A 14,456-nucleotide genomic window follows, 5' to 3' on the forward strand; every position below is an offset into this window, starting at 1 on the left:
ATCTAAAATTTGTAAACTTTATGACATAAAATTATATTATATGCAGGATCCCACCTATTACTTAATCTTTTTGGAATAAATGTTTTATAATATTTATCGATTGATTGTAATTTTTTGTATAAAAAAAGTTTTTTATTTATATTAAAAATATATTCGGTTAATGATATTATCTTATAATTTGTAAATAAATCTAGTAATAAAATAACTTTAATAGTTGGTGTCACTTTTTCGAAAATTCTGGTTTTTTCTTCACAAGCGTTTTACATGAATTGTACGATGTATATTTGAAATCCTAAACAGTTTTGTAGCTTCTATTTCTTCGCTGAGGATATCAAAAGTTTTAACAATGCCGAAAGTCTCTTTATATTTCTTCTTGACGTCAGATAGAAGGAAATCTTCTACTGTTGGATAGTTTTTGTTCAGAAATGCTAACATGTCCATTTTATCTTCTGCTGGCTTTTCTGCTTCTTTCTTTAAGTCTGCATAGTCGTTTCGCATTCTTTCTATCTCTTTGACGGAGTAGTTATATTTCCTTATTGCTGCTTTACATTTTGAACATTGTGGGTTCATTTTTGCATTATACATTGAAATTTGACCTGCTAGAACAACTAAAGCGTCAATTGCTCTCTTCATCTCAAACATAGCGGGTCTTAGTTGTTCGTTCCATACTTTGCCTCTTCTATCTTTATCTCTTATTTCCCAAACACATTCAGCAACTAACGAAACAAAGTTGTCGTAGGTCTTAAATTCTTCAGATTTATATATGTCAGAAACATTCTTATATACCATATCGCAATCTTTGTCCATAACTTTATGGTTGCAATGAAAACCAAGGAATTCATAATTTACTTTACGTATGAACTTCTTTATTTCTACTGAGTCAGTTGCTTTGACTTCAATTTCGTCGAATTCAGGAATAGTTAGTTTTTGATGCTGAATTTCAGGTAGTTTAGGTAAATGGTCGATGAGGTCCTCCATTTCATAAAGATACTGTTCATTTGTTTCATCTTTCGCACTACAGTCTAAATTACTTGTTAAAAGTTCCTGCTTAATTTTTTGTATTTCTGTTTCGAAAGTAAATGAAGAAGGAATGAAGCTTTCCATCTCTACTAACATAGATGTTGGATTCATGACTAACGAGTTTGGTGAAGTTGTTGTGGACAGAGTCCCGCCGTTCGCGGCTTGAATTGTTGTTGTGCCGATTGTTGAAATCATATCTTTTATACAAAATAAAAAATAAATAAAAATAAAACTAACTTTATTTTTTCTATCGGGAAAATTCACGAAAATTCAAGAGGTGAAAAAAGAGGTGAAAAAACAGGTGAGATCTCACCTCTTCACCTAAATTATATTTTTTGGTGAATTCAATAAAAATAAATGGTTCATTTACTCACAATATTTTTGTACAAAACGACCCCAAACTTTTAACTTCTTTTCTGCAGCTTCAAATGCTATCTTAGCGAGTTCATATTCTCTAAATTCTCTCTTTAAATCTTCTTGTTCCATTGGACTAGTTCGTATGGAGAATCTCTATAACCATAATATATCTCACGTTCATGTTCTAATTGTTTTTCACACATTTTTCCAACTTCTTCTTCGAACAAAGGTTTTAGCATTCTCCACTGTATCTTCGAGTTCTTCTTCATCTAACTTCTCATGAACTTTCTTGTCTATGGAGTCCATAATATCTTTGACATAAAATGCATACTTTACAGAGCACCATTCAGCAACAAAATGAACGAGGTCAGCATGTATGTAAATACCTTTGAATTCATTCATAACGCCCTTAGTAAGCTCATAAATGCTTGTTTTGAGGTTGAGCCACTTTTGGCTCGACCGTATTCTTTCAACCAAAACTCAAGAATTTCCTGCATTTTAGCACTATTGAGAAATCTGTTTAAATGGTTTAACTTTCCTGCTTCTCTCGCCATCTTTGTTGCATTAATGTAACCATCCTTGTCTCTACGTAAGACTTCAATACCATTATAAGTGCCTTTTGTGAATGTTTCGCCATTAGATTTGTTCGTGAATGTTTTTGCTTCGACTGACATTTCTGTTCTTACATACAAAATGAAAAAATAAAAAAAATAAAACTAACTTTATTTTTGGTCTTTTGTGAAAATTCACGAAAATTCAAGAGGTGAAAAAAACAGGTGAGAAAACAGGTGAAATCTCACCTCTTCACCTATAATATATTTTTGTCTGATTTACATCCAACGAAAAAGTTTAGAAAGAATTTTCTTATTCTTTCTGGCATGTTTTTATCTTTCCAGTACTCCCGCTCTAATGGTCCCAGATGAGTTGGTTTAGATTCTCTCAAGTTCTTAGATGGTATAACATCTTCAACGCCTCCTTCATATCTTACTTTATAAGTGTCATCGTTTATGTTGTAGTCAAGTATTTCAATAACCACTCCTCGCTTTGCTTCGTCAATGGTTTCAGCAAGTTTGCCATTACTACTTTCGACTAATTTATGACGAGGGTAAAATGCTATGGAGTCGTCAGCAGCTTTTATAAGATATCCATTACCTTGCGTAGAGTCTACGATATAATAATTTCGACTTAACCTTAAACGTTTCTTTGTCAACGGTTTGTCGTCAAGAACTACACGAACTTTTGTTCCAGGAATGAGAGTAAATTGTGTTGAATTTCTGATATTTGTGTTTGACTTCGTTTCTTTTGTATATACTTTTCTTCTTGTTGTTGTGTCATTGAATTTGGTGTATGTCCTGTTGTAGAATGTGTTGAGGAATTGTAAACTTCGATGAAATGTTTCATTGTTTCTTCGGTAAAGTCTCGCTCTTGATTTAAATCTCTGAGCGTTCTTATGAAGCGGTTAATGATACCGAGTATGTTATGGTTATGGTCTTCAGTAGTGTAGTGAGTTATGTTATGCTTAATGAGAAATTCTGTGATTTCGTTGCTGAGGTATGCACCGTCTTGGTCTGATGTTAAAGTACTTGGGTTATGTTCTGCTACAAACTTTTGTAAAACTCTTAACACTTCATGAGTTCCTTTATTTTTCATTGGATATGCATATGCTTTACGAGTGTTAACATTTATGAAGATGAGGAATGGTTTATGTCCTCCTTTTCTGCTTTGAATGAGAGTGTCAAATTGGTATGCGTCAGGAGTGTTGGAGTAAATTGGTAAAAAGTAGTCGTAAGGGTTTATTTTTGTTTGATGTACAACATTTTTGTCAAAGAACCTTTTCACTTCAGCTCTGTTAGTAAATCCCGAACTCTTTGCAGCTTCATTGAACTTCTTAAATGACCTCCATGGATGTTGTTCGAATACTTCTTTCAAGCTCATTTATGTAAAGTTAAAGATTTTAACCAACTCGTATCCAAGCGTGCATTGTTATATAAGGAGGCATATAATCTTTCCATTACCTGCTGGTCTGTAATACCAGCTACAACATGTGTATGATTTCCTGCAGTTCCACAGAAAATACCTGTGCTTGAATCTACTGGGTCAGTTGAAATATCATATCTATGCATTCCCTGTCTATCCGAACCCGCTGCAAGATTTGTATAACCTCTTTTTGTTATTGAATGTGAATGGTTTCCTTCCACAGATGTTCTTCCACTGAACCTATGCATATGTGAAGGAAGGTTTTCAATACCTATTTTCTTTGAACCTCCCATCTTCATTGACTGCGTATTAGTGTAGAATGGAAAACTGTCAACTATTTCATACCATCTACCACCAAATAAAGTGTTTGGATTTATTGGATTCATAGACGTATAAACAGCTCCTATAGGATATATTAAATCATATATGCTCATAACTCTATAAACATATTCTAAAGAACTTATGTCATTAAATACCATTTGGAATGTATCTCCCGGATGAAATGTTGCATTTGTTCCACTTTTATAATGTAATGTTAGTTCAATAGAATTATCCAAGAAAAATTCAAAAGTATCTGGTTGAAGACCTCTAACAAATTCAAATGGAGTTGCTGGTTCACCATTTATAATTTCTGTTGTAAATGTCATTGTATCTGGTTTCGAAAATTTCTTTGTTAGTTCTGCATCCACATAAGTTTTATCTGCTTTCTTATCTAACATTGCTGGTAGTTCATATGCTTCAAAGTTTCTGGCATGATCTTCGATATTCCTGCAACTCTTATCTAAATTGTTAAGAGTATCTTTTACGCTTGTACTCGGATTCTCTAATGGTGCACTTGAACCAAGGTCAAAGTTCAATATTATGTCGTCTGCTCTAACAGTAGTGAAGGATTTATGTGTATGGTTCTTGTCGGCTTTACTGTCTAATGTAGCTTGAAGTTCATTTATATCGGAGATGTTGTGTTTATGAGATTTCAAAACTTTGTTCGTTGCGTCAAGTTCTGTTTTGTCAGCTTTACTTTTAATAGCATCTTCAAAAGTTATTTTTGACTTAACTCTCAAAGTAAATCTTGGTTCAACTAATACACCGTTAACAAAGAAGTATGAAGCATAAATTTCAGCGTTATAACCAAATGATTGTGGTGCTATACCTGTGTCATACTGTACAGTACAGTGTATGTCATAACCTTTAGCACGAATGAATTTATATCTTCTTTCATTAACATTTTTCGTATTCACTTTTTCACCCTGTGTTAAATATCCATGATAGTCCGTTATAATCTGTTCATCAGAACTTATATAATGAACATGGTTTTTGTCTGCTTTATTGTCTAAAGAAGTTTGAAGTTCATTTATATCGGAGATATTGTGTTTATGAGATTTCAAAACTTTGTTCGTTGCGTCAAGTTCATTTTTGTCCGCTTTACTATTTAATGTAGCTTGAAGTTCATTTATATCGGAGATATTGTGTTTATGTTCTTTATCTGCTTTTTCGGCTAATTTCTCTTCTATCTCATTTATTTCAAGTTCATGCCTACCACCACCTCCCGAAGAAGTATTTTTCTTCAGCTCTTGAAGAACGTCCACTTCGCCATCTTTGGTGTCAATAATGAGACTTTGAGTTAAAACCTTTCCTGTCTTAATGGATGTTTGTAAAACTTCTTCTTCACCGTGTTCGGGGTCATGGTCGTCATCATATCTTGTGAAATCAGAGATGTTGTCATACATTAAACATATCTGTCTCAAAAGTTCTGCTATTTGAAACTGGAACGAAAGATATACAGAACTTTCATCATCTCCTAAAGTCAAGTCTGCTTCTTAAGTATTTCTTGAATGTATGCAATGAGAACAGAGTACCTTGGAAAATATTCGAACAATATTTCATTAGCTGTTGGTTTTGGTGGTTCTTTGGAGTTTCTGTTTGTTTCAGTTCCTTCTGTAGGTTCTGTTGGAGTTCTGCATCTCTTGACTTCAATGCTCTTGCTCTCAAAGACCTAAATGTTAGAGCACCAGGTTTTACAAAGGACTTTATAAATGCTTTAATAGTTCCTGGTAAGTTATTGTTAGCATTAAGTAAGTTCCTTATGCTTCCATCATGTACGTCCATAGCACTATGTAAAAATCTATACTTTTCTTGTAGTCAGCAATAGACTGACTGTGATTTTTTAAAGATTTGTCAATACCTTTAAGCCAATCTTCATGCATGTCTGATACTGAGCCAAGAATATCATTTGCTTCCTTTAGTGTATTTTGTGCTTGTCGTAAAGTATCCAATCCCGTACGTGCATTGTTTGCTATACGTCTTACAGTATCTATTTGACTCCTTGTTCTTGCATCCAACCAGATAAAGTTTTAATAGTATCCGAACCATTTGAAATGAAGTTCAAAGCATTTTTAACGTCATTTAAAACTTCTTCACCAAGTACCGCCCATATCTTTCCGATTTGGTATTGAAGAACTCCATATGAAGCAGCTGTTAAACCAGTATTTATAAGGTCCCATATCCATGATTTAGCAGTTTTTCCATCCTTTCCATCCTTTCCATCCAACCGTTTTCGCCTTGAGGTCCTTGTATTCCTTGTATTCCTTGTATTCCTTGAGGTCCTTGTATTCCTTGTGGTCCGGTGTCACCCTTCTCTCCTTTCAGTTCATCTTTATGTTCGTTATAATATTCTAATGTCATAAGGTGTACATCATTACTGCTACCAGCAACGCCGAGAATTTGTTTCTCATTCATGACTAAATTCTTTAGGCATTTAATGTTGTCGTCAAATCGAAAGCTCTTTAACAATTCAATGAGAACATTTAATACTTTCACTAATGAGGCATCTACTGTAGAATTTATATATTGCACCGTTCCATCATTTATAATAGGAACTTTGCTTGTTGTAATGAATGGGTCATAAGTGTTAAAAGTATCGAAATCAATGACTTTTTTAGTTTTTCCATCGTCAATGACTAATCATTGCCTTCAATGGTTAAAGTTGAGTTTCGTTTACTAGTTCATGTGCTCTTCTTGCTTCATTTGTTTCATACGCATATGCAGCAATAGTCATATTTTAATGAGAATAAAATGTTGTTCTATTTGCAAAGTACAGACCCAAACGAATACGGGACAGTAAAGCTACAACAAACTTAGGTCTTCAGAATGAAGCGCTTGCTTTCAGAGTTGTTGACTTCAATACTATCGCAACTTTTGTCATAACAGATGAAACAGATTTCATGGAGTTTGAAATAGATGGAAAGAAGCATGAAATAAGATTTCACAATAATGTAGAATATAAGATGGAAACATTAGCTGGAGTGTTAAATGCGCTCATAAATACTACAATAAACAAGGAGAACGAAGAAAACTTAATGAATGTTAAACTTATTGCAGGAGTTTTGAAGTTCAGTTATGCGAAGGAGTTTAAGATAACACGAATGAGTCATAGAGTTCAATTGCTTCTGGGAGCATACCATATGACATTTCCTTTGAAAAGTTTTGACAAAACGATTGAGATGAAATCTGTTCCATACGTATGTTATGGTAATTGTTTGTACATTGAGTCTAAAATAGCTAATGTCACAGGCATTTCAGGAGTTAATAGTAAAGGTTCAGTAGAATATAAGTCTTTCTGTTATGAAGTAAATTCAATGTTCATTCCAAACGTTCCTGTCATAGCAACTCATTTAGGTAAATGGGTTCGCATTAGTCCTCATAATTTGAAAGACATGCAATTCAGACTTGTTGACTTTCAGGCGAGCCTGTAGAACTGAAGGCACCAGTGCGAATGACTGTTGAAGTTGACTTTTTAGAAAATATTAAATGCAACAGCTTACAAGAGAACTCAGAGCTAAAAATATAAAGTATGAATGTTATGTATTAGGTCATGAACTTTGGTTGTTGCTGTTTGATGAAACAAATGAGTTAGTTATGTCAGTCAAGAGAACAGAAAAAGGCGTCAAAGGCGCCGAGCGCAAAGCGCTATATTGTGTTAGTGAAAACTGCACCAAGTCAATAAGATTAGGTTTGCATTATGAAGATGAGTTCGATACTGTTGAAGAAGTTTTGGACAGATATTACAAATTGCTTTAATTTACTAAAACATATTTCAAGCAAAGTTTATATTCTGTTGAAAGTTTTGTATACTCGTTCGAATATTTATACTTAAACTCAACTCCTGTAGTTCCTGGTGTTTCAATGATGCGGATGTTACCTATTTTCATGAATGGTGGCGTTTGACCACAGCATTCGATTTCAGGGTCGAGATAGTCAATGACACATTGTTTCCCTGTTATTCGTGAGATAACATTTTCAAGGTCCTCCTTTGTTAGAATTATTTGGTTCTTACTTATAAGATTTGTCAAAAGCTTCTTATCGTCTTTGAGTAAATTGTTGGTATAACTGAAGAAGGTAATGGTCTACGTTATCTGAAGGATTTGTTTGAACATTTGTGTAAGGGTTGTCGTTGGCTTCTCTTGAAAGAATTTGGTCCAGTGGTGGATACTCTAACTTAACATCTGATGTAGCGTTAGCGTTTGAAGCTGAGTTTAAATTCACGGATTTCAGTTCTGGTTCTTTTTCTTTCAAACACTCCGAACTATAGTTCTTTATGACAATATTGTTTGTCGTTCGTGAGTCAACATTTGATGTTGGTTCAATTGGAACATTAACGGCACCAGCTAAGATGGATTTGCTTCTCATTTCATATAGAATAAAAACCTTTTATATGTATGAAATGAACAATATACTCGACAAGGGTTTGAATGTAAAGCTAACGAATGAAAATATTGTTGAATTCACTGAGACAGGTGCTGTGTATAAAGATGTAGAACTACTGAACAAAAGAGCTAAGGGAAGAAGCAGGAACATGAACAAAGGGTGGAAGCCTATAAAAATTTATGTCAATGATGGCTCAGGAGGTTCAAACATAAAGTATGCAGAAAGTTATAGAGTTTATGCGCTAAAAGGTGAAAAGCCTTCATTTAAGAACAGCTATTCTAACGCATATCCTCAAAAGTTAACGGATGGGGAAGTGGATGATATGAATGACAGCAAAAATATTAACAGAAATGGCGACAGAGATGCATGGAATTTGTTTACCATCAGTCAATTGAAGGTTAAACTTTAAAACAATGTTGGTCGTTCCCATGGAATATTTTTGACTTTAATGGTATTAGTCATGATATGAATCTCAAGGTATGAACGAGGAGAGATGAGAGACTTATATGCTTCCCAAATTTCTTCAAAAGGTAATGTTATACCTGACTGTTTCCAAATGAGTTCAATATCATAACGTGAGAAACCTTGAAAGATAACGAAGTCAGTTATGAGACGTTTTATGTTTAAAGCTAAAAACCTCCATGTTTGCATAAGTATTGCTACAGTTAAGTGGTAATGTCTGACTTTAGTAATGATGTTAGCTAATGGTGAGTCAGGCTTTGACACTAAACCTTTTCCGGCGAAGTCGTGCAAACGAGCAGAGTGTTTGAAGGATACTTTTTGAAGGGGTATTTTGAAAGTTTTGATAGAATGTAGTTTGTAAGTCGTTTCATATCGTAAACTCCTGAGTACTGACGTAAGTGGTGTTTGTCAATAATTCTTTCCATCTCCTCAGAAGTCTTTTGCATTCCTGACTGTATAAATTCAACGATGGCATAATATTTCCTCTTACGTCGAATGTAACGTTGAAGAAATTCAATGAGTTCACTGTCTGGAACTTTAACGACAGAGGCTTGAACTTTTGACATAAATGTTTTCGCTGTTGAGTCCATAGAGTCTGAAGTTGCTGATATAATGATTTGGTCATAATATGAGTCATTTCCTAAACGCTCTGTTATGAGTATATGACGAATTAAATTAAATGTCTTACCTGAACCCATCTTTCCACAATAGAAATAAACGCCATTTGAACAGAACTCATAGTCCTTACTGAAAGGAAGAATGAGAGAAGAGTTAAGTTTGTCTGTAGTTTCATTCATGTCTTCATCTACGTCATGTATTAAATGCTTCATTTTATCTCCATTAAAAATGCAAGTCAGAAATATTCAGAACATAGCACCGAGTCTAACTGACAAGAGTATAAAGATATACTATGAACATGTTATGATGAAACCAACCAAAATTCAAGAAAGTCAGTATACTTATGAATATCCAAGACACTGGGTAGAGTATGTAGGAGGTGAGAAAGCTATTGAAATAAGACAGGTTCGAAGTATTCCAGCAGGAAGAACAATATTATTGAAGAACTTTAATGTTTTGAGGTATAATGATGAGACAAAGAAGCAAGATAGTTTCCTATTGCTGTGTATGTGAACCTAGACACAGGAGATGACATGAAAGTTTTTAATACAAAGCTTCAAACGGTAGTGAGAGAACAACTGACTGCGGAAGGACACCCATTACCTTCAGAAGTTAGCATAGCATATAATTTTGAAACAAACTCAATAGATTTTAAAGTCGTCTCTGCAAAGAAGTCAGGTTTTACATTTAATGAAGCAGATGTATATTCGAATGAAAACTTCAAAGCTATTGCATGGTTAGATAATGACGATTGCTTTAAGAAAATATTTAAATTCAGTGACTCAAAGATGTCAATAGATGACCTTCGTGGAATGTTACCATCGACGTTTACAGTTGAAGGTTCAGCAGGATTGCTTACAAGATTGTCAATTGGTGGTATTTGGTCTCGTGAGAACATTGTTATAAAATCCAGTATAAGTGAATTTGCTGAAGAATCTATATTATGTCTTTCAAACTACTATGTATTCGCCGCCGAAGCATTATAGTATAACAAACTTTGTCAGTAAGTTTAATATAAGACTTGTCGAACCTTCTTCAATGAAAGATGTTGTGCTACCTAAAGATGGAAAGGATGGACTCATTATTGAAATGATTTTAATAGCATATTAAATGAGCTTGTTTTTAAAGGTCATTCATGATGAAATAACTGTTGTAGAAGATGTTAGCAATTGTTCAGACATTTTGAGCGTATAGATGATATAAGAAATAAGTTAGATAGACCGCAAAGCGGTGAGGGCGAAGCCCGTGAGAATGTTTATGTTTCATTGACTTTCTCCAGTAAGAGAACTTTTATGAGATAATATTGAAGAGAGATGATTTTAATATGGTGTAAATGGTAGCTTGGGCAGCTTTAGGCGCAATGGGAACAAAAGCATTAGCATTTGGAGCAAAAGCACTTGGGCTTATGACGCAGTAAATAAAATGAGTGGAGGAAGAGTTTCGAAGACATTAGATGCAAATAAAGGAAAGATTGGAGGCTGGGTTGCAAAGAAGTTAAGATTAAATAAAATAGGGCTCATAAATAAAGCATCCAATTTGGTTGCGACTGAGTCAGAAAATGCTTTAGGAAAGGACGATGAGTTTGCAAAACACGCAAAAGACTTTAATGACCAGATGAAAGGTGAAACAATGCATTTAAATAGAGTCGATGGAACTAAAGAAAATGTTTCTTCTCCACCAGTAGTTCTTCCGTATGGTCCCTATGGAATGTATGGAAACCCTTACGAAAGACCATTTGACCCATTGACTGGTGGAAGTAACTGGTATCATTACGGACGAAGAAGAAAGACAGTAAGTTGGAGACAGACGTGAAGAAAGCAACTAAAAAGAAACCAAGGAAGAGAGTTATAAAGCAATGAATTCAAGTGGGTGAAAAAACAGGTGAAAAACAGGTGAATCTCACCACTTCACCTAAATTTATTTTTGTGCTATGTTTTCATACGTGTGAGGGTGGTGATATCATTAATTTTAAGTTTATTTTTTTATTTTACTAATTTTTATTTATGTAAATGACGAAAACTATTGAGATAACAAACTACAACGGTCATGAGTTCAAGAATTTGTTCTTCGTTCCTCGTGAAAATACATTCTATCAGATACGAGGGAGAAAGGGTAAAGTTAGTTTGAGCGTTTATGAAGGAATGAAGAATGGAAAGTTTATACAAGCATACGATACAAACGGTAAGCGTGTTTCATTAGCTTTGTCAAAACTTACTAACATTTATTTTGACAGTGACTTTGACTCTGACGATTGGAGCGACAGCAGCGATACTGAAGAATATGAACTATGTGTGAAGCACAGCAATGGGAAGAGTTGCAATACTTTTGTAAGTGAGAACGTTTTATTTTTACAGTAGTGAGGTGAAGTTGGTTGGCGGCTTTATAAATATTTAAGGTTAAGTTGTGTTTGTGTTTGTGTTGTAAAATATACGTTAACGGTTTTGTAAAGTGTCAAATTCACAAGTATTGCGTATGGAGGAACGCAGTCCGGTACCCAAGACTTGTATACTAACTATGGTTATAGCGATTACTCAATGCCTGTAGACTTTAACGTTAATAAAAAAATGACTGTTGGTAAACAAAGAAAACTTTAATAACAAGAGTTTGATGCTACAAATATATTCAAACTGATATGGGACTTATCAATTCGATACATTTGAGAATCCTGGTGGAACACCACCATATTTTCTTTGTTCATCAATGTTAAACAGTAGAAAAGTTATGCGTTCCCAATGAGTGAAAAGAACTCAAACAATGTTCTAAGTGCAATGCAGAAGTTCATTTCACAAGCTACAGGTGAAATGAAGCCTACAATACTTACTAGTGATGAAGCCCAGCTTATACGACACAAAATGTTCGAGATCTGTTGGTCAGTCATAACATTGAGCACATGACGACACAGAAATCAATCATAACATACTAGGTATTATTAATAGGTTCTCTGTAGAACTATTAAACTATGTTACATATGAAGTTAAACCTCAAAGAAGGTGATAAAACACCACCTTTCACTGCAGATACAATGAGACAAAATTATTAATGACTACAACACTGAATATCATTCAAGCACACAACAAAAGCCTGATGATTTCACAGAAAAGGATAATGAGGAATATATAAAGAACAAAGATTGAAAGAAGAGTATGTCAGAAAAAATAACCTTTATAACTTAAGACCTGGTCAAAAAGTTCAAGTCATAGTTGAACCAAGAACATGGGTAAAGGTAACCAACAAAGAAGACATCTTGATCCTTCTTATTATACAGTTGATTCAGTTGATACAAGTGCATACTTGTTAAGAGCAAAAGATGGAAGTGTTGCAAGATATCCACGTTATCAGATATGGACAAAAATAGAGCATGGATTAAAGCAAGGAGAAACTTTAGATCAAGGAAGACACGGTGCTGTTAAAAGTATTGATGGTCATGAACTTGTCGGTAATGATGTAAAGTATGATGTTACGTTTGAGAACGAAAATACAGGAAAAGTGACAGGTAGAGGTTGCGTGAAGGTAATCCAAACAGGTTGTCACAAATGGAAGTACAGTATTGGAGGAAAAATATTAATGAAGGTCATGTTAAAGATATGCCTAGTTTTCTTGAGAAGTATCGTGGTTTCGAGTTTAGCTTGTAAGTCCTTTATTTTTGTTTCATACAATGAGATCTTCCTTCTGATCTGTTCATCATTGAGAGGTTGCTTGACTTTACGGAACTGTACACGTCCGTCTTTCATTGTATGTACATATATCCTCAGGAACCTTACCATCTTTTATATATTCAGTTAACCACTTTTGTTTAGTTGATGCTTTAATGACTTGACTCATTTCTTACTGGATAAATTTTTATGTTTTTTATCTTTTGACGATTTTTTCTTATCCTTATCTTTCTTCTTGTCCTTGTCCTTCTTGATTTATCCTTCTTCTTGTCCTTGTCCTTCTTGGACTTCTGCTGCAGGTGTGGGGATTCTGTTTGACTTTAGCACTTGGGTCAGGACCTTGTCTTTGAGACTTAGATATAGATTGTTTAGGAGCTGCTGCTTGTTTAGTTGCTTCAGCTTGTTGTTTAGCTAATTCAGCAGCTTGTTTATCATTCTCTTCTATTTCCTTTGCACCAGTTGCGACTTCATTCTTGAACTTTTGGAGATTCTCAGCAGCATCCATTACCTTATTCGCTCCTTTAAACAATCCATAAAATTTCTGCCATGGTGATACTGAAGGTATATTTCCACCAATTGCTGGAGGAACTGATGCTTCAGGAGTTGGAGATGGTGTTTTGTCTGAATTGAGATGCTTTTCTGCTTCAAGAACTTGTGTAGTATTTTTCTCCAGGTATGCTTTTGCAACCTCCTTAACTTCTGGACGTTCATTATTTACATCCTGTCTTGGTGTTGATGTTTCAGTAGGCGTTTTCCTGAGTTACATTAACAACAGGTTGCTCAACTGCTGAAACATTAGCTGCTTCAGTAATGTTATGAGTAGTTGAAACATTTCCTGATATACCTTCTCCTTTGGAACTCTTGGAGCAATTGTTGTGTGATGTTCGCCATTGCAGGAGTTGGAGTAGGAGTGTCATCAATCTTTCTGTCAGCTTTCGTCGTTTGCGTTGTAGTATTTGTTGTTTCATTACATATTTTGATCTTAGTCTGGTAAGCTCTAACTTCATATGTTCTTCAGGATATGCATACTTATTATAATTCACCCTTAATATTCTTTTTCCATTCATCGTATTTATCTTCTGCTGATTTCTTATATTGATGCTAGTCCGTTTACAGCCAATTCATCAGTACCGTTATCAGTAGTCTGGTTATATAAAAAGATTAGCAGCTGATCTAATTGTGTAATCCGTAAGATTACCAAAACGCTCTATTGTACTATGTTGTGTTCTTCAGTTCCTTTCCAATTCCTTGTGCAGCATCTTTGACTAAATCAGCACCCCATGCACCAAATTGTCTCACAGGAGCCGCTATTGATGGTGAAGGAGTTGGTGATGGTGAAGGAGATGGAGATGGTGAAGGAGATGGAGATGGTGAAGGAGATGGAGTTGGCGATGGTGTTGCTGCTTTCGCCTTTCTATCAGCTTCTTCCTTAGCCTTTCTATCTGCTTTCTTCTTTCGCCTTTCTATCTGCTTCTTCCTTAGCCTTACGAGCTTTTTCTTTCTTCTTAAGTTCCTCTAGTTCTTTACGTTCAGCTTCTTCTTTCGCCTTTCGTTCAGCTTCTTCTCTTAGCCTTACGAGCTTTTTTCTTTCTTCTTAAGCTCCTCTAGTTCTTACGTTCAGCCTTCTTTCTCGCTTTCGTTCAGCTTTTCCTTAGCCTTACGAGC

The 14,456-nt window shown here is 34.8% G+C and overlaps 2 protein-coding genes and 3 pseudogenes across 5 annotated transcripts, besides 3 other annotated features; 1 reads left to right on the forward strand and 4 right to left on the reverse strand.

The window, feature by feature from the left end:
• Positions 1–11,625: part of a mobile genetic element that runs on past the window's edge.
• TVAGG3_0185390 lies at positions 1,390–2,051 on the reverse strand (annotated as a pseudogene). Its single transcript has one exon. A coding segment is annotated over exon 1 (662 nt).
• On the reverse strand, positions 2,605–3,312 carry TVAGG3_0185400 (integrase core domain containing protein family; the record flags this gene model as incomplete). Its single annotated transcript, XM_051225777.1, has 1 exon — positions 2,605–3,312. The coding sequence occupies one exon, from the start codon at positions 3,310–3,312 to the stop codon at positions 2,605–2,607; it is 708 nt and encodes a 235-aa protein (XP_051110763.1).
• On the reverse strand, positions 3,332–4,001 carry TVAGG3_0185410 (ATP binding; the record flags this gene model as incomplete). The annotated part of the gene is made up of 1 exon (XM_051225778.1): positions 3,332–4,001. A coding segment is annotated over one exon (670 nt), but the record flags the coding sequence as incomplete, so codon positions are not given.
• On the reverse strand, positions 5,519–6,409 carry TVAGG3_0185420 (annotated as a pseudogene). The gene has a single exon. A coding segment is annotated over exon 1 (891 nt).
• TVAGG3_0185430 lies at positions 9,316–10,145 on the forward strand (annotated as a pseudogene). The gene has a single exon. A coding segment is annotated over exon 1 (830 nt).
• Positions 10,995–11,625: a terminal%2Cinverted (terminal inverted repeat of Maverick-1A transposon ID:TVAGG3_0185290).
• An 84-nt stretch (positions 11,626–11,709) lies between these two features.
• Positions 11,710–14,456: part of a mobile genetic element that runs on past the window's edge.

The sequence above is a fragment of the Trichomonas vaginalis genome, chromosome IV (assembly GCF_026262505.1).
Source record: "Trichomonas vaginalis G3 chromosome IV, whole genome shotgun sequence".
Classification (NCBI taxonomy): Eukaryota; Parabasalia; order Trichomonadida; family Trichomonadidae; genus Trichomonas; species Trichomonas vaginalis.